General features: G+C 41.2%; 1 protein-coding gene across 1 annotated transcript; it reads right to left on the bottom strand.

The window, feature by feature from the left end:
- Positions 1 to 9,683: 9,683 nt before the first annotated feature.
- On the bottom strand, positions 9,684 to 20,144 carry LOC108495260 (cytochrome P450 2J6-like). The gene is made up of 9 exons (XM_017810776.1): positions 19,974 to 20,144; positions 18,510 to 18,672; positions 17,236 to 17,385; positions 16,020 to 16,180; positions 14,831 to 15,007; positions 13,322 to 13,463; positions 12,457 to 12,644; positions 11,881 to 12,022; positions 9,684 to 10,813 (listed from the first exon to the last, which is right to left on the bottom strand). The coding sequence occupies exons 1-9, from the start codon at positions 20,142 to 20,144 to the stop codon at positions 10,635 to 10,637; spliced, it is 1,473 nt and encodes a 490-aa protein (XP_017666265.1). The 3' UTR covers positions 9,684 to 10,634.
- Between the last annotated feature and the right edge of the window lie 702 nt (positions 20,145 to 20,846).

Below are 20,846 nucleotides of genomic sequence, written 5' to 3'. Positions count from 1 at the left end.
TAAGCAAGATGTCTTGAAAACAAATAGTCCCATCCCCTCATTTTCCCTTTCACCAGGGTTGGATCCAGCAACCATAGAGCTATAAAGTGCCTGGATTCATTTGGCTGATCTAGTGGAAAGCCTTTCAGTTTTAGTTGCAGCAATAGATTTCTGCTGGCTCAGCAGTCTGAACGCCCTCACCTGTTGGCTGATGCCTCACTGAGCAGAGTGAGAATGTGGCCAAGGACAAAAGGGGCAGGACCACCCCTTTTGGCAGACTCACTGATCAGTTTAGCTGGCTCCTGGGGCTGCTGCTGTCACAAATACATTCCAGTTAACCACTCCACTGACAGTAGACAGAGAACTACCCTGTACAGAAATTATATTACAATCTCTGGTGATTGTTTCCTTCTAATGCACTAAAACATTCTCAGCTAATACCCTAATAAGATTTTGCAGGTATTATATGTATGGATGGTTCAGGGATAGAGAGACATTATAATGGGAGAACTTTATGGAAGACTGAAAACAAATCTAATAAATTTGATATTCTTCAGAAATATTGTGAAAGACAATGAAGCATTGCAAAATACTTCAAAATACTGCAAAATACTGCAAAAGAGCCCAGGATATGCCAGCACTGTTTTCTCCCCCAAATCAAGCCTTTCTCTGAGACAGAGAAACTTTAGCATCAGGAATTTGTAGGACTTCCAGGGTGTCTGCCATTGCTTAGAACAGGCTGTACTGGGGGAGGACCGTGGTGGCCTGTAAGGAAGAAATTACTCGATCCTGTGTTGCAGCTGCATGTCAAGATGGGAGTTTCCTTTCTCTAATGTGCAACTGATAACGCTGCTGTCTCACAGGACCACCCTGGGAGAGACCTGGGGAACTGGTTGTGCTCAGTAGCACAGTTGCAGAGACCTGGTACTCTCTGCTGTCATTTTACAGTCTTATTGCGTGCCCAGCTCCCTCTGCTTTCTTTCTCTCACAGAAAGGAAGAGTGAATACTTCTTGCCAAGGAGCAAGGCAGCAAGATGAAGCTAACAGGCCTGGGTGAGCCTGTTTCTCATATTTATCCAATTCTCGATAAATCAGATGTGTTTGTCAGCTCACAGAGAGTATTAATTTTCAGTTGGATGCAGTTTTACAAGTGTTTACCTTTATACTTTGTGCTGACCTTGGTGTGTTCCCTGAGAAAGCACAATCCAAGCAGTTTTGCATGTGACCTCATTAGTCTGCCCTGTTTTCTGGAATAAGTAAAAATATGGAGCAGTGCCCAGTGCGAAGTGGTCGATGCAGTTTCTGTTCTTGCCAAAAAGAGGTTGTGGAGAACCCAGGCCAGGCTGTCTTTGTCATATTGCAGAGCTGGGGTTGCCTTTAATCTGCACGCAGGAGAGGGGCGAGTTTGGAGTACAGCCAACAATACAACATATGGTTATCAACTCCGGATGACTTCAGCAAACAGTAGTTAGCAGAATCTCTGATTTTCTAAACCAAATAAATGTGAAGAGCAATAGGAAATAGGGGTATCGTCTCATATGTCTGTCTTATGTCAGAACAAAGCATCCTGTCTCCTAGGCAGTGTTAAAAAATGACAGCAAAAGATCAAGCTGGAAGTTTTTCAGTGGCAGATGTTTCTTTCAAAGATCTGCTGATCTGCTGAATTCAGAATACTCCATGGGATTTTCTTCTTTCAGTGAAAGATTTAGGACAAGTTTATAGAGTCCACTTCTCAAACACTGTCCTGTGTCATCTTGCAGGAACAGAACCCTCTAGTACCACTGAAAAATGCAGCTGTTGTGTGTTCCTTCTTTATCAAAGAATGTGAAAAACATGCAAGCTCCTGACAAGTGAAAACCTTATTGTGAAGATCTGGGAGCTGGTTTGGGAGCCAGGGCAAAATGTCATAAACCAGTAACAAACACGTAGCAGCTTTGCCTTTATTCTTTCTACTTAAATGCCTAGCAGTGCTCTCAACATATTGAAGTATCCAAGATACATTTTGACTGTAAGAACCGCTACATAATTTTACCAAGAGATATGTTTTGACATCATAGTGGTGTTTCGGTTTCAGAACTCTGATTGGCAGTATGTAAAAATATATGGCTAAAGCACCACTAGGAAACATCCAAAACACCTAACCTGATGACTACAAAAAAAGGACCTTGCCTGTGTTTTTCTTGGATATACACATCCCCTGTGGCATGTTGATTTCTTTCCCTGGGAATCATCTTCCTGATTAGAAAATCATTCAATACTGGGTAATCTGATTTCTTCTCTCCCAGGATGATATGGCCCCTCTCCCAAACAATATGACTTCCCCTCTAAGAGTCTTTATGGCTTTTTGCAAACTAGCGACATTTGCATTAGGGAACATGTGATCTATGAAACACTTCTGATTGTCTGACTCGAGGTGCTGGATTGTGTCCTTGAAGCCAAAACACATACTTTGTTGAATGCCAAAGTTGTCAGTCATTTTCCCCTCCTTTAGCAGTTTGAGTACCCAGGTCACTCCATGAAATGCTTAAGTCACGTCTCTCCTTATTTCTCACTCTGGAGAGAATTTCTTATTTGTAAGATCACACTGGACAGCAACAGGTGTTAAGGAATAATGGGCTGGGGAAGAGTGAGACCTTCACTGAACTGTACTAGTGACTATGGGTTATCATCAAATATGGCAAAATAAAGGTAAGTAGGTTGGCATAGTTCAGGCTGGTACTTTTTTAAGGAGAGAAGCTTAAATAAATCCCTATTTATTGTGTGAAGCACCACGGATTTGTTTGGAAGTTAAGTACTCTTAAATACCACATCACTTTGTAACTTATTTTGAAATTGGAAATTTCCCCATTAGCCTGCCTCTGCTTGCAACAGTAAACTAGAGTTTTTCAGATTGACTTAATTGTTCCCTGAGGGTGAAAATACTATTTTCTTAACTGACTTTTGGCCGAGTCACAAACACTCTATTTTCATTCCCTCTCAGACTCAGAAGGCTCCCCTAAATCCACATTTTTTTTCCACAGACTCTGGCAGTGACTTATGTTTTCGTGAGCGTAAACTACAGATACAGCATTACTCCATGTATAACACACCTTGTTTACATGGCATCTTTAGATTACTTTATCATTTATCTGCCAGCTGCTTTAAAATATCCAGGTTGTATAACTTCCTGCAGATGTTGTGTTGGTTGTGATGCTATCTGAAGACAGCACAGCCTGAAGCCTGTTTTCAGTGGTGGGGAGAGAAGCTGGATCAGGAGGGCTGGTCTCCTTTTCTCAGCACAGCTCAGACCCTGTAATTAGGAAAGAAAAACTGGAGTTACTGAACCCTCCCTTGTCTCCCTGATGCTCCCCATCTGTCCTCAGTGCTTACCAGGATAAAAGCTGAACTCCTTTTACTCCAACAGTAGGACAAAGGTTTTCCTCCTTCCCACCACTTTGCTATGCTCCTTGTAATTTTTCTTTTCTAGAACCTTCAGGAGGTTAGGGGCTGCTGAGTGAAATTTGTTTAATAGATGACACTTTTCCATCAGCTATTTCTCACCCACTGCACTTTAGTCTCTCAGCTCCTACTGAGACTTCCCTTTTCCCCCAAGGGAGGAATTGTAAAAGCTATTTTGAATGGAAATTTCATTTAAGTTATTATTCCCCTCAGTACGTGGAGGGAGAAAATAATTTAAATCGTTTTGATTTGGTCTAAAAGATAGGGTTCATAGCTGCTGTGTTTTTTATATTTGATTGCTTTATTTCCTGTGGATGTCTCTGGAGCAAGGAGAAATCTACAGTGAAACCCACAGTTTTTTTATTCATTTCTATAAGATACGTTTCCATGCACATATGAAGCCATTCATTCGTTCCAACTAATATGAGCTCTTTGGAATCATCTTAACAGATCATTCATACAGATTTATAGTGGCTTCTCAGAGCATCCTGGAGAATGACCCACGTAATTTAGGAGTATTTTTCCTGTGTTTTATTGTGCTCACATTTGTCTGGCTTTATTCCATGTATTATTTTCTACATTGTGTCTTCATTTTTATGTTCAGCCAGACCCATAAACCCCTTTTTCCTCTAAGCGTTCTGCAAGGAATTTAGAGTAATTTAAAAATGTCATATTGCAAAACATTTTCTACTCTTCAACTCTTCTTAATCACCAGAGAGTGGATGGTAAATCAAGCCAAACCTAATGCTAAATCCTTTTGTACCATCCCTTCAAATAGACCTTACCTCGTTCAGTGAGTTTCCAGCCATAGCTGTGAGTTTTTACTGAGACTAATTGAAAGGAATCTTTCCATGCACCTACAGAACGTTGCAAAATAGCTAACACAAAGCTGGCCATAGCACTGAACACAACAGAGTAAGTGTATCTAGATGCCAGAAGGATATTTGTAGCAGACAGTGCTCTGAAAGCACCCACTGCCAAGAATACCAGCATCAATGCAGGTTTCAGGCACTCGCATGCCTTTGAAGCCCTGGCATTGCGTACTCCAAAGGAATGACAGGATGGAAGCTGCTATGTGGAGGATACCACAGAGGCATCTCAAAAGTGGACAAATATTACCAGTGCTCAGGTTCAAACTCAGTTTTACAGAAACTAGAATAAGTAAAAGACTTACAAAAAATATAAATCAAATTAAAACTGTTCTGAGACTTGCAGTCACTCTGTAAAGCTGCCTCAAGACTAAAGTACCCTCAGACCTTATGGAGGGCCAGAAATTTGCCTTCTAAGAGCAGTGGATTGGAGACTGGAGAGAAGGTGGACAGCAGATCTGCCAAGGCTGCTTCTTGGGCTTGAGAAACTAACGTCACTATAGCCAGTGGCAATGGGGCAGAGTTTGTTGATAATGACACTGATAACTGAGTTACATGAACCTCATCTCTTACAAAGTTCACTGGTGGGACACCCAAATCCTGTGTGCTGTCTTGTCACTAATCTATAATCAGTCGGGAACTTTGTATACCATGCAGTCAAGAATGTAAGTGATGTTTTGGGGGAATTACACTCCTAAATAAAGCTGTACTCCAGATCCTGGTTGGTGTTTGTTGCCCTGAACAAGCTTCCTGCAACTGGCTACCTGCCTGTGAATTTATTCTCTGCTGTATCCTCTTGATGCCCACAGAATGATAAACTCATCTCTTACTATTCTTTTATAGATCATGACTGTGAACTGGTTTGAATTCACTTGAGCTAAAAAAAGCCACCACAACAAGCAAAAACTGTTGGTTTTGTAAGATTGGTTCTCAGAGAAGGCACCTTTTTGGTAAAGCTGATTAGACCAGATCCCTGGTTATGAATTTCTGTTAAAAGTAAGGTGTAATTCACCTCAACAAATGAGAACAATTTCTGACAGTGTGATTACAATCTGGAGAGATATCTCAAAGGGCTGGGGGACAAGGGTGAAATGAAATTTGCCTATGCATGTTGGTAAAAGGTTGAAGAGCTGACCTTTTCCCAGGTATGATTTTTATCTACAAATCTAAAATAACAAAGGGACTTGCTGATTCAAATTGTAGTCCCCATATCTCCCACCATTTGATTTACACACAAAGCTGCCTTAGCCATAATGTTTTTAGTGAAATGGTAGAGCTTTTTTCAGACCTCATGTTTGCCATTGCATGTGCTCCAATCACTATGTAGTGTGGTTTATCTCATCTCATCTCATCTCATCTCTCTGTCCTTTATTCTGCACTGCATATGCAGCTCTAGACCTCCCTTTCTCTCTCTCTTCCGCTGCATATTTGAGTTCATGGTGACTTTTGCAGGTACATTAACTGTATTTTTCACATTTTGAAACTCAGCTGTCTCCAGATCTCCATAAATCTGTTCTTATTTGACTCTGAGGTTTATTGTTACTTTCAATTTAATTTGGCTGCAAACATTAATGTAGCATTTCATAATAATAAGTATGATGGAGATATTGAAGATAAAAAAAGTGGGCAGATAACAACATTTATGGCACAAGGATTTTATGGGGAGGGATTTCCTTGTCTTGGGTTACCCTGTTCCCAGTTCAAGGCAGCCCTGACAGCATGCAGAACTTGAATGCAGATCTCACACCTGATGACAAATGGCTCCTTAATGATGTGTTAAAGGAAGTGTGTGTAACCCTAATTCAATTAGCATATTATCTCCTTTTTTAACATGAAATTTCATTCTAGTACTAAAGAAAATCAGATTTTCTGTTCACAATGCTTTTTTTCTCACCTGAAGACATTTGGCAAATGAATAAACTAAGCTTTGAAAAATTTCAGAGGCAAAACTTTTAATCAAAGACAAATGAATAACATTAATGCATTTTGGCTCATACTCCAGGATTACAATTGCTTAGATGAGCATCTTTTTTTAGTCTCCCAAGTTATATCTCAGCAGGCACTTGGTCAGGGCACTCTCTGAAAGAAGAGCAAATTGTTCAAATGGAAAATGTAAGATTATGACAATAAATGTTCAAGATGAAGATAAATATGAAACTACTTTGATTCTGAGTGTTACAGAACTTTCACACAGCCATAGTGTGTCAGAAAAAAGTTTACCCAGTCTCTTGTTCCATTTCTGACAGCACATGATAGCAGATGTGTTAGAAAAGTCTGTGAGAACAGGACAAACCAGAAACACTGTACTGGTATCAAACAACCCTAAAGTTATTTTCCTGCTGAAAATCTATCCAACTGCTTTTTGAACAGAAATAAATGGTTAGTACAAATCCCATTATGAGGCACATCTTACCAACAAGGCATGTGCAGTGCAACCCCCTCTGGCTCTTCTGACCCATCTCCCTTTTGGTTGCGTTTGACACGTGCCAGCCCTTCCACTGGAGACACAGCAAACCTTTCCTGTTCTCTCACCTCCTGCTTGCCCAAGAGTTTCTAGACTTCCTCAAAAGTACAGAAATAGTTTCCCCAAATGTGTATGCTGGTGCAGCAGATAATATTTTTTTTCCCCAAATCTAATTCCATAAATGTCAGGTTCCCGCATTACATGCTGTAGATTCACAGGGTCATACCCTGAAGCATCTACAGGGACAGTTTAGCCTGGGTCTTTGGCACAAACCTGTTTCCCAAACAACTTGTTTGAAGAGAAGAGAAAAAAAATCAACTCTTGCTTTTAGTCTTTGGGTGGATGCAAAATCTACAAACTTTTGCACAAGGCTCTCTTTGTCTCCAGTGTCTGCTTTTTCCTTTTGCCAGGGTAAATAGCTTCCCTAGAGTTTGGCACATAGCCTGCTTATGGTTGTGGCACTAATATTGCTGCCCAGGAGAGCTCCATCATGAAACAGACAAAAAAACACAAGAAAAAATTAGCAGAGGATCCTGGTGTCTGACAACTTGCCAATATTTTCCTTAACTGTAACTTAGCAGAGCTGAGTGACCACCATGTAATGTTAGGCAGCTCTCTCATATCCAGCAACATGGAATATTTTAGGTTTTCTGGATTGGCACACTCCTGCTATCCTGCAAATATGAAACAAAGCAACACTTCTGCAGATCTGTGACATGAACTCACTTTTCCCCGAAGGAATCACAGTGCTTTAAAAAGTAATACACCCATTTGCACATCTTTCTCTGGAATAGACAACCTACGACCTAATTTCAAAACCTTCCAAACTGTATTATTAAGGATGACAGTTCTACCTCAACTCAGAGACCTGAGGCTGTGTCTGACACTGGTTATAAAATAAAAAAAAGATGTGATGGGAAGGTTAATCTCTATAATTAAAGGAGTTGTTACACCACTCAGCCATCAGCAGCAGGGCGTACACCTTTCAGCCTGGCAGCTCTTGGATGGCGTAAGGCAGACACGTGCCGTCGGGCTGTAACCGGTGGGCGACCAAGTGATGACAGATGGTGGACAGGAGGGAAAGCAGCACTTGAAGGGGCCAGAAGGGAATGGGAAGGGCTGTGGACAGGGAACTAGGGAAGTCAGTTGAGTAACTGACCATCCGGGCCAACCAGAAGTAACTGCTGCCATCCCTGTCATCAAACCAGTGCCCTGGGATCACTTCAGCTCTTTCCCTATAACCTGCAAATTTCTCCACTGCCAGAGGTCAGTCAGTCCAGGAGCTGGAGGTCTGTAACCCTGGACAGTTACTGAGAGAAGGATCTTTGGAAGGGGAAAGAGTGTTGTTTTCTGTATCAGAAACAGTCCCAAGCTTCCCAAAGGAGTGGAGGAAGAGCAAAGTTAATTTTATCAGATTTCCTGTTTGTTTGCCTTCCTCCATCATCTGTCTTCAAATCTTTACAGGAATACATGGGTGTAAATTGGTGCTGTAGGTCACTAGCCCAGAAAACTGTCTCACTGCTTGACCCATGTGGACTAATCCATATAGGAGGCTGCGCACACCAAACTGGCTCCACTGGTCAGGAACAGTGAAACTACTGTGCCAGATTGTCTGGAAACTCAGTCAGCCAAAGGTAAAGCTGGGGATCTTCTGCTCTTCACCCAGATTTTCTAGTAGATTCTTCAAAAGCAAATGTGCTTCTTTGTACTGTAGGGGGCTGGTGGACTGGGTCCTGGAGTGGCTGAAATGGGCAGTACATTGCCAGTTCGTCCACCTTGTGCCGCTCCTGAGCCCTGCCGAGCCGTGGGGAAGCCATCTCTCAACAGGACTGAGCACAGTCTCACTGGATTTACTGTTCCAGCCCTTGAACACAACCAGCTTCACACACATCTTATGATTAAGCTTCTTCAGCGAGTGGCAAGATGACAAGTGGAGTGGGCCAAGGCAGTGAGAGGCACCACCTCTAGCAGGGTTAGTGGAGAGGAGCAGGTGTGGGATGACAGGGTGGAGGATAAGTGCAGACAAAGGTGGAAAGGAGGCTGAGCAGAAGTGTGTAGGCCCTGGAACCCTGTTTGATATGTTGTGTGGAGTAACAGGCTGGATTATTTATTACAGCTATTGCTTTTGTGAAACCTATTGCCGCCCTAATTTCCCTTCCAGCCCAGTAAGCCTGCCAATACTGGGTTGTGCTGGAGCAGACCACAGCCAGAGCTACAAGGCACACCAGGATCTGGTTAGGCTCAGCCTGATTTTCAGTAGTTCTCACTTTTTTGCAGTAACATTCTCATCCATTATTAAATTCAGGGAGTTCAGATGTAGCACAGTGATTTAATTACAAATACTTTCTATTCCAACATAAAAGCACTTTTGGTCCTCAATACAAATTCAATGCTAAGTTTACTGCAGTGTTTACAGGCAGCTCTACTCAACTCCAACATTTGAATCCTTTCCAAAAGTGATTTGCATTCAAGAATTCTGCAGCACCTTGCCTTAACAAAGCTACAGTTGAATTTGGCTGTCACCTCCAGCTGTATGCTCAAACTGTCTTGGTCTTGAGCTGAATCAGTGCCAATGAACAGCTACATTAAGTAGTAGATATTTTAGAATTCCTGCATCACATCATCATTTATGTCTTTTCTTACATTAGGTCACTTACAGTGTGCCCTCCATGGTTATTGTGCTCTTCTTTCCATGATCTGGAGCCATAAAGAACAAATATATCAGATTTTCCAAACTCCCTCCTGAAAACACACTGGTGATTGTTTTCAGCTCAGGATGGATTCCTCGACTAATACTTGTGCAGAAAAAAGGAGACAGAATCTTGATGTCATCACATCAAGGTGAATCTTGAAATAGAGTTTATAGGGATAAAGGGTAGGTGGGAGCAGAAACTGAAACTGGGGAAGAGGATTAGAAAGAAATTGAATGGGGAGCAGGAAATGTGGTATGGGTTGTAATGAAAGAAGAAAAGAGCCCAGAGAAAATGAGGAATATCTGAGTGTTTAGATAGCCCCTAGAGGCTGCCTTCCAAAGTCTCTATGTTCCTCTGCTGTGGAGTTACCAGTGAAACCCACTGGCGAAGTGACTCTCTCATCTCACATTTATACCTCTTCCAAGCAGCATTGATAATGAGCATGTTTCTACATCCTTAGAAATAAAATAAACAACAAAACAACTAACAAATCATTTGGCAGTATATTATAACCATGATCAGGCTGCAAAGTCACACATTCACATTGCTAGTAAACACCAAACTTAAGTTTCTTTCTTCAACTTTGGGATGAGTCTTTTTACCTTGTGCGTGGAAGATACTTAACATCAAATTCAAACATGAATTACCCACATTCTAATGTGTTTCCTGGAATTTGGGTATTGGTTTGGTTTTGTTGGTTTTTTTTATTTGCAACGTGTCAACAAATTAAAGTGTCTAAGTTCAGGACACTAAAACCAAAACAGGGCTTTAAAAGGGTGTTTTTCAGAGTCAAATTACATGAGGTTATCAGACCACTTACAGGAATGGAACCTACTCAGCTCTTGCTGAGATCCTCTGTTGAATTTTACTGAGGACTGAGCATGAGGATGGTTTTGCTTGGCCAGGACAAGGGGACACAGCATGTTGGCTTCAGCTGGGAACCTTAGCATCTGGCATCTCTTGCTCTCTGGCAGGAGAAATTGGTTAAGATCATTGCGAGAATATCTGTGACTTTCACAAAGACCAGACCAAAAGTACTGACAGTCTGGATCATGCCTTGCATCCACTTTCTGAATAGCTCTGGGATAGACTAATATCAATATCCTGGCTGGTAGAAGGAGGTTTATACATTGAGAGGAAATTCACAGAGGTAAAGGTGGCTGTCTCGTACTGGTCTGTGACTGCTGCAGCCTAGCGTGGAATGGCACAAACCCTGTATGGGTGGGGCTGCAGGGTACCCCCCAAAATGGGCTCTGTGTTGATCTCTGTCACTCCCTCGGGGAGCTGGAAGGTGAAAGCCCGCAGCAGGTTGGCAAAGAAAATAAAGAGCTCGGTCCTCGCTAGGTGCTCCCCCAAACACACACGGTGTCCTGCAGAGGGAAGAGGGGAAGGATAGTGAGTATCTAGTTCATTCTTGTTGCAAGCAGAGGGTGTTTTTTTTGTTGTCTAAGGACAGGATCATGAAAGCCACAGAATTAAAACTATGCGAATGCCTTCTCAGAAAGATCTGATCCAATGTCATAGCTTAGGAGATACCAAAAGAAAATTTCAATGAAAATCACTAATGTACAAATATAATTTCTTTCTAGACCTGATAGAACATTATTTTCTTGTTACAGGAGATGTTGAGCTCCAGGGTCATACACAAAGAATCTGCCAGCTGCTTGCACATGCTTTCTTAGTGGGTTAACATCAGCGGATCAAAATTACTTGGCATTTGCAGTTGAACAGAGGCTTGGTCACTTCACAGGCAAAGCATGAGGCCAACTATTCCTTTCCCAGGGTTCTTCATTGGCACCGATGGTGTGAGCAGAACAGGTGAATAATACATTCACATTTCCAGATTAGCAGACAAATAAAAGGAAATAAATACCATTTTCATTAAGTAACCACTGCTGAATGGACATCTAAGTGACTGGTCTGTTGTATCAACAGAGAAACTAAAACAAAACCATTAATAGGAACCTTCCTGCTATGTGTGATTGCTAACTGTGTGTGCATTGCTATCTTATTTCCTTCTTTGGCAACTGGGTTTTCAGTTCTGTAAGAAAGAACTTAATCTTTTGTTTATCAGGATGCATTCTGTTTTTCTTTCATCTTGATCCTTTAAAAGGGATTGCAAGTAACTCCAGTACAAACAAGGCACATTGCTTCTCAGGAATGTAACTACGTATAAAGAATACTACAGACAAAACCTGTGTATGACTGCAGCATTCAACCAGCCCAGTTTGAGTGGGATTCCCACCACAGAGTCCTAAGGACAGTTTGGGGTCTGATGGCACAGAAGCCTCTTGCTTGGCAGAAACAAGCCAGTACTGTTCTTTAAAAGCAGCAAACAGCAGAGATAGAAGATGTTATCTGAAGAAATACCATAATCTCACACTTCTATATTCCTCATTTTATCTATTGGGTCAGTTCAAACTACCAATGCGTTTACCTGCTGAGAATGGTAAGAAAGCTTCTCGAGGGATAAAGTTTCCTTCTTTATCCAGAAAATGGCCAGGGTTGAACTGTCGAGGTGTCTCCCATTGCTCAGGGTCGTACAGAACAGATCCTATATTTGGTATAACGATGGTGCCCTGCAAAGAAGAAACTGTTGATTCCATTCCAGCTACTGGCCTGTCACTCATCAGTTTCTGCCTGATGGAAAAAACCTGCTTGTTGCCATTTGGACAAGTGCCAAGTTGAGCAGAGGTCTCTTGACCAGTGCTTTGGCAAAACAATTTATCCTCCCAGTCCATCCTCAGCCAAGCAGAGCTGGTGTCTGCAGTTGTGATGATGGGCAGGAGCTCAAGGCTTCCCTGGTAGAGGCCTTATCAGCTGTCTGAGCACCTACACATTGAGTAAAGGACTAATTTGTGTAGCCACAAATAGTAACCCTTCCCCAGGCACCACATTCCTGAGTTAAATGGAGAATAGTTTATAGACTGAAAATGGGTGACGAAACTGAAATGAAAGATAAATAAATGCCTCTCTGCTGAAGAAAGAACAGAAGCTGAAAATATGTCTGTACCCTTTTGACAGGGAATCCTAGCAGTGTTGTGTTCCTCACACACAGCCTGGGCAGGCCCACAAAGACAATGTTGCTGAAGCGCTGAATCTCATGGACCACAGCATTTGTGTAGGGCAGTTTTCTCCGGTCCTCATAGCAAATTAACTGGGAAGGACCCAGAACAGCATCCAGCTCCTTCTGCACTTTCTCTGTGGAGAAATATTCACAACTTCAGATGAGAAAATGTATAAAATATTTTAACTGGTCTCTTAGAGCAACAGGAAAATATATTCTTTCAACATATTACATTAGGTCTATAATTTGTGATTTAATATGTTTTAATGCCTGAGTTTAACATAAGATAATAAAAATATACAGGAAAAACCCACCAACAGTGTAGTCCAGGAACACACTGGAGGGATGTAAGGGGTCCAGTGGTTTGTGAAGAGCACTGGTGTGCTCAGCAAGGAGAGTTGGGTTTGCTGCCTCACAGGAGAGGCAGTGAACATAAGCTGCCATAAATATGAGATGAGACTGTATGGCAAACACCACAAAGATATGTTAGCATTCCTCATACCTGAATGGTGTCAGGTGCAGACGGGATTCAGAGCTTTGATCTCTGTACCTGCTGCCATCAGTCACCTGCAAACTCTCTACACAGAGCACCTCGCTGACTTGTCACTGCCAAGAGCTAACTTTGGTCTCACTGCAAGTGCCTTCAGCCACTTGACTTGGTCAGGTCACAGAATGGGTCCCTGATTTTTTTCTCTGCTGCCATTCTTTGAGTTTTCAGAGAGTGAGAGCCACCCACGCTGTAGCTCATCTTATTCAGCCATCATTAACATTTGTAGTACCCACAGCATTTCACAACAAGAATCCCTCTCACCTTGGATATCTGGATTCACAACCATATAGAGCAGTCCCCAGTACAATGTTGTGCTTGAGGTCTCTGATCCACCGAGGAAAAGATCATTTATGACATGGACCAAATTGTCTTCATCATACTTGGGCTTGACCCCCTCTTTTGACTGCAGATGATGATAAAAAGTTGAAGTTAAAGCATAAAAGTTAGGTCAATTTGTATGCCCTCTGTGTGAGAGTCCTTATTTCCACAGCCAGCATGTGCACAAAGAATAGTCAAAATTACAGTTTTTGATCAGTAGTTTAGTAGTTTCCCAGATAGACATGGTAAGTCTACCTTGCTGTCTTTCATGAGGTGGAATATTCTTTCATTTAAAAAAGACAATTCTATGTCTGATGACTTAATCATGAAAACTTTAAAGCACAGTACAAGTTTTGCAGTTAGAGTGTGCTTCTATACAAATGCCCTACAGCATGCCACTCTTCAGGCCTTGGTCTCCAATATGCTAACAAATGGTGCTAGAAAATACCAAAGGAAATTCCATCTGAATAAAAGAATCTTAAGAGAACACCTTGAAAGTAATTTCTTTTCTGAGTTCAGGATAAATGTGAACTGGGGGGAGAGGTATTTTCTGCTGAATAATAAGGGAGTAAAATAAAAATATTTTAGAGAAAAAAAATTAGGCAAAACATTTTAAAATAATGCAATAAATACTGCAATAAATCGCACCCCTGACACCAGAGGAAGTTGCATCTTTGCCTCTAAAATGCTTATTTTAGCAAATCTTGTCATAGTCAATTCAGATATAAAATGTAAGATGATGCATCAGCTCCTTTCAGAGCCTCTGAGCCAACACTGTGAGGACATGGCAGCCTGGTTAGCTGAAAGCTTATGACCAGATGTAGAAGCTACATAAACTTCATCTACCCTAGGAAAGAGATGCTTCTTTTACTTCCCAAAAGTACCCCAAAATGACAAAGTTTGAAGCAGAAACTCTGGTACTCTTAGCAGAGCCTCTCTGGCTCATGAGCCACTTCCTACTATGGAAAACATTAGCCTGGGCAGGGAAGAAGATTAATGCTTATTATGGCCCTGTTTGTGAAATTGTTTCCTAGGATATCCAATTATAATATAGGTGCCAAGCCAACCACGCCTCAAACTGTGGGGAAATTAGAGGTAACACAGGGATAATGATTCCCTGACAAGGGAGGAACCATACAGTTATATGGCACAAGGACTGCCAGTGTTAGAGCACACATTGAATCCCAAGGAAATGTTGTCCTCTGTTTCAGGGCTATTACCTGCGTATGCATATTTAAATCCATTGTACACATGAGTTGCCTTGCTATAGAAGATGAGGTGGTTTCTACCAAACTTATGTAACCTACAGGAATAAACTGTCTCATATTTACTATAGGATTGAAGTATGCACATGGATATTTATGGAAAGCAGATGATAGCTCATAAGTTCACCCCCTGACATACTGGGCCTTATACCCCATAAATGTGTGATCACACAGAACAAACACTTACTTTCTCCATCTCAGCCAGGTAAAAGTCAATGAAATCCTGTGGCTCAGCTGGTATCCCTCTCTCCACATGTCTTCTGACCTCCTTTCTTGCAAAAGAACTCAGGACATCATAGCAAGCCAATGCCTTCTTATGAGGCCCAGGGAGACGGCACATCAGCCAAGGGAGGATTTCGTACATCTGCAGGAGTGACACACCAGAGGTAGTGTGAATTCTCTGTCACTAACAAAGCTACTTTTAGAAACACCAAAAGGCTGAATTGTCCTGCCTGGAAATGTTGATAGCAGAATAAACAAATTAGTATTGCTTTGAGCAGGTTTTTGCCATCATGTAGTAAAACTTTACTAGTGATTTGACACAATCCCAGGGGTCAAGGCAGTTCTGACGACACTCTGCTCATGCCCCTAAGATTTGCAGAAAAGCTTTACTACCACAACAGCATTTTAGTTTGCCTTATTCTGTAAAATTCAAATGTCAATGTAATTTGCCTGGCCGTCCACATTCCCCATTACATGCAGCTTGACCATCTTTAAGGGTCTAAACCACAAAGTCTAATTCATGGGGAAAACTTCAAGTGCGCTTCAAGACCCTTCAAGTGCAAAGTTGCCCTATATGGTATGTTGTGGGAAGTACCTACCAAAAAATCTTTGACAGAACTTGAATCGTGAGGCTGTCAGAGAATGTATGTATTGTTTTTGCAATGTGTGAATTCAGAGCTATTATGAAGTAAGGGGAAAATTCATAATGAATATTTTATTATTTGTGAGGGAGGAAAAAGCAAAGAAAATTTTTAGCATACAATTTGCAGAGTAGTAAAAAGCAGAACAGTGAATTCAATGATACCAATTTTTGGAGGACAGAAGTAAGTAGAGGTGGGAGGAGAAGCACTGCAGAGTTCATATTTATTACAAACTCCAGTCTCAAATTAGATTTAAAGGTTTCTGTTGTCTTAGAAATGCTGAAGGACTTAAAAACCAGGAGTCAACAGAGAGTCAACCCCTAAACTTGCAAAGAAACAAGAGAGTTCTTAAAAATGTCCTCATGCCAAGGAGGCAGTAATAAGGTCCCCAGGACACCACTTCTCTCCCAACTTGCATTTGCTTGTAGCTCTGTATTTAGTGAAGAGCCATTTTTGTATCTACTCTTTCATTTTCTACCTATTTCAGAAAAAAACAGCATATCATTTACTCACCTGATGAAGAAAGCTGCCTGCAAATTTGAATAAATTCTCTGTGGCATGGATCATTTCATGGAAGGTTTTGTCCTCATCAGAGAAGTGATATCCAAAAACTAGAGCACAAATCACATTTGAAATAGAATGGAAAAGAGGGAAAGAAGGATCCACAGGTCTTCCTGCAAACACAGTAACAGATATTCAGAAAACAGAAGTGTTTTCTTCAAGTGTTCCTTATACAGATAGGACAAAGTGTTTTTAGAGATTACATAAAATGTTCTCTTTATACAGCTGGGGCATGAATGGGGACAGATATTTGGCACTAATATGAATTAATGAAAATAAAACATAGCCTTAGAGCAAAGGACACTGTTAAACTGTTTCCTCTAAAACAATCTCAAACCCCTTTCTGTGAAATAATATTGTACAACTAAGATCTGTTCCAGGATCTCATATCAAATCTGCTGTCCTCAGTTGTCTGGAGGAAGACAAGTCACCGAGTGAGAAGGAAGAAATGTCACTCGAGATAACTGCAGGAATTCAGTGACAGACATTCAAAAATGTAAAATAATTACTTAGGAGGAAAGACTGAATGAACTTGGGAAGGTTTAAGAAGAAGAATAGTTGGACAGGAACCTGCAAAGTATACATAATGAAACTATTACAGCCTCAACTGTGAGCAGTAGATTATCATATCTCTGTCTGATAATTTTTTTAAAGTTATGAGGCAGATATCCATAGGAAGTAATTTGGGTAGAAATGATCCTGGCTTGGACTCTAGGATTAACCTGATAATCCACTGAAGTTCCCTCCCACCTCCTACTTTCTTCGATTCTCTTGCCAGTAGTTACTAAGCCAGACAGACTAAAATATCAATGGCACCCAATGTCATTGAAATTACCAAGCTCTGCAATACTCTTCAGTTACCTGTTGCAGGCAGCCCGGGGATGGCTTGGCTGTGCAATTCAGTGGCATCCTGTCGTTGTACAATCATGTTATAGACAAACAGTCAGCCCATGGAGGTGGAATCTCAGAAGTTCACAACTTCACTAGGTTTATGAATAGCTATTTTAGAAAGAAATTCCCGTTTCTGATTCTATGCTCTATCTGCTCTTAGGCTTTAGTAAGTTTGGATACACCACTGTGGATCTAACCTGGACCGTAGAAGGGGTAGGTAAGTTTGCATACTGAAGATCCAGACTGAAAAGTGCTTGGTTTCTTAGCAGACAGTTACCTTTTAGGTTCATAAAAAACTCCACCAGGTGAGAGGCCTCCTCTTGCACTCGATGCTCCAGGCCTTTTTTCCCCATTCCCAAACTGCGTAGAGTCATTATTCCAAAGCGTCTCTGTTGCTTCCAGGAGCGACCAGTTGCCAATATAATACCTGAGGGTATTCCCTGGCATATTAATATTTGCCACAGACATGCATGATTCATTTAAATATATATTATAAAATGATTGGAATAAAGCAGGGAATATACTGTGATACAAATATCTTTAGGTGAAATTATTGGTAAACAGAAATCGTAGCCAAGCATACCCAAACTATAACTAGGCCACATCATCTTAATATTGATTGTAGTTCACAACTGAAAAGAGCAGTCTAAGGATTTTCTGACTACTCCATTTCTTGATGTCTTGAAAAAAAAAAAGAATACCTTAAGATGCCTTTTTAGGAAATCTGCCTTAGCCATAGTCAAGTGATCGTGCTCAGGACAGGAGTAACTGGATGGATTTCCACAGAGTGGAGTACAGGGCAGGGTACGTTTATGAAGGTGTAGATCAATTAATGTGATGGTTGTAGGTTGAAGTGATGAAGGTGAAGGAAAAGTGACATTTGGGCTCTGTTTCTCCTGTGGAAGAGAGAACACTCCACTAATTGTTAAATTGCACTTGTGGTCACCTGAAGAGCTGTGATGGTGAAGCTTTACCTACCTTTAAACAACCTGTGTCTGCTTGAGTATAGCAAATGCAGGGAAGGGAAGGGAAAAAACTGCAAACTGATGGAATACACCAAGAAGAACTGAGTTTTCCTGTGTCAGAGGCACTCTCATAGTCAAAGGATATTCAAAAAATGTTTAGGAGTGTCTGCAAATACAGCAATGCGAATTCTGAAAGAGGGTTTTATAGGTCTCTTGCTCATGATGGAAAATATTTGGCAACTATAATGTATACAGTTACCAAACAAGTGTTGCATTCGCATGATGTACAGCAAAATCGTATGCAGAACAATGGATTAGTCTGTGATGAGGGCAAGATTGCTGAGTTCTGAGCTGGATCACATACACACATCTTGAATACCGTGAAAAGGTCGCTTAGAAACAACCTGGAGTGTTTCCCAGGATTGGGAAAACTCAGTACAAAAAGCATCACACCAAATAGTAAGTTATTCTCAAGAAGTAATGGAGGACTTGGACTGTATCTGATGGAAGATCATTCTGAACAGGAGAGCAGAATAATTTGCCAAGTCAACATTCCTGTGCGCTATTTGTGGCAGGAAAATCTCACCTTTTCCTTTGGCCATTGCCCTGAAGAAAGGCGACACCATCCGCCCAGAAACATCTTCAGGGTGCGTGGTCATGCCATCCTTCACTGCTTGAAATCCATTCAGTATGATCACTGGGGTCCACCCAAACCACAAAGTATATATGTTACCATGAGTTTTTGCCAGCTGTAAGTGGAAAAGGTACCAGGAAAGAACAGATGAAGTCCCATATATACATCTCAAACAGACACTGCACCAGTTATTCACCAATGGACAGTTTTGTGCTGAAAATGTCATCCCCGTGCATATAATTGTAGATAGAAGCAGAAAGAGACTGTTGTTTTGCTGAGAACAATGCTTTCAGCAGCCAATTTTATTTACTCTGGTGAAAGCGATTTTCTTTTTAAAGCATAGCCTGCAGCAACACTGCAGCAAGAGAAAGAAAACTTTGTGCTTTATGTTGCATCACATCCCTCAACATTTGAACCTTGTTGATCTGAACAGCCACACTCTGCACGGCTCTGGGGCTCTGTGCCTCCAGTGGTCCCTTCCTTTGCAAAAGGAAACCAACTGATTAAACCTGCACTATCTGTGTGCTCCAGGAGAGGACATGGAGCCAGAAACTAGTCAACAGCTATGAAGTGCCAGCAGGCTGCAGCCGAGTCCAGGGTTTCGTCACAGCACTGAGGAGAGCACTCACCATTGGACACAGCAGATGGGTGTATGATAGAGGAAATCCAATCATTCATGGAAAAACCTTTGTACAAGTATGGGATTCTGCTCCAGCACACCCACAATGATACAAAAGAGATGGTTCACAGTGTCTAAGGTGCCACTAGAATTACATCCAGCTGATCACACCAGTCACTTGCTTCTCCTAATAATTCTTTAAATTCCAGCTTTCCTCTCCCTCTTAGAGCATCACTGCCTGTCTAAGTCTGCTCTGCACTCAGTGATCCGTGTGTGCTGTCCTAGGCATACACCTGAATTAGAGGTCTTCTGTAAACCATTAGAAGAATTACTGCAGCTGTCACTGAAAACAAGTGGCAAACAGATAGCTTTCAGGAGGTGCAGGAAGATGGGGAGTGAATGCCCTTCCTGTACTATAAGCATACATAGACATTCAACATATTACCCCTTTGTGATCAAATTAGGCAATGCCAGTCAGAATTTTTAAAAATATCACATAGGGACTTATCAGCAGTGCAGAAACATATTTTAGAGAACTGGTATTTCCCAATTTTAATAACAAGTCAGAAACCCTGTCCCCAAGTTTACTTGATTCTTAAGAACATTAGGATTCTCATGAAGATGACATATTCTACATAAGAAGGTGACCCAAATATAGGAATCAAGTTGATCTTTCTATGTCCATACCTTGTCTGTAACTTTCTAAGACTTAAAAGCTTCAGTTTGATTAATAACATATAAGTCTTTTTAAATCTGTGACTAAAAATGACCAATTAATAGCATCTTAAAAGAAATACCTCCATCAGAAGATCCCGGTGAAACTGAAAGTTCAGGTGCACCAAGTTTCCAAGCAATGGGAGAGGAGTGGGTCCAGGAGGGAATTGCTTGCAAGCCTTCCGCAGTTTGAAAAACTGAACAATTAACAAAAAAATTATCAGGACTACAAAAGCTTGAGTTATTGTCGGCATTTCTGAGCTGATTTATCAGCTTGTCTATCAAAAAGAAGGCACTGGATCTTGGAAAAGGTGATCTTCCTTGTTGTTCCACCAGTTCTGCAGACTGAGTTCTATAAAGTCTCAATTCCCTTCCCTCCCTCTGTCCCTCCCTCTTCGTCACTGCCTGCCTTTTTCTTGCACCATATATATTTGCCACACTGAGATATATCAAACTGATCCCTAACCAAAAGCACACCTATCTGCTTATAGCAAGCCTTAGAATGGAAATGTGAATAACTTGTACCCAAAGTATTTGTCCGGAAGCTTGTGCTAGGGAACTTGTGGAGCCTACTGGGAGATCGGGATTGGAGTGACACCAGGTGAAAGCCCTCGTTGACCAGTGGATATGAGACAAGTGAAACTCGGTTTCATCTGCTTCAAAAACTTTAAAAATATATATAGTGGTTCATCTCAGAATCACTGAATTCAGATTATGAGTGTTACACATTGATTAGATTATACAGTTACATAGAATACAGTCACAATAGTTCATAGTACATACTTAAAATAGGTTAGATTGGATACATACATATACTTACAATAGGTTAGATTTTCCAGGTGCTTTAGTCACAAACGTTATTTAAATGTGGTTGTAAATTCAGATTTGCCTGCCAGCACACACAGTCCACACAGGCAAAGACAAGAGTATTTGAAGACTAAGGATGCAGTTAGAAG

The sequence above is a fragment of the Lepidothrix coronata genome, unplaced genomic scaffold, assembly GCF_001604755.1.
Source record: "Lepidothrix coronata isolate B3197 unplaced genomic scaffold, Lepidothrix_coronata-1.0 Scaffold29, whole genome shotgun sequence".
NCBI lineage: Eukaryota > Metazoa > Chordata > Aves > Passeriformes > Pipridae > Lepidothrix > Lepidothrix coronata.
The sequence above is the reverse complement of the archived record's forward strand: the minus strand, read 5'-3'. Positions and strand labels throughout refer to the sequence as shown.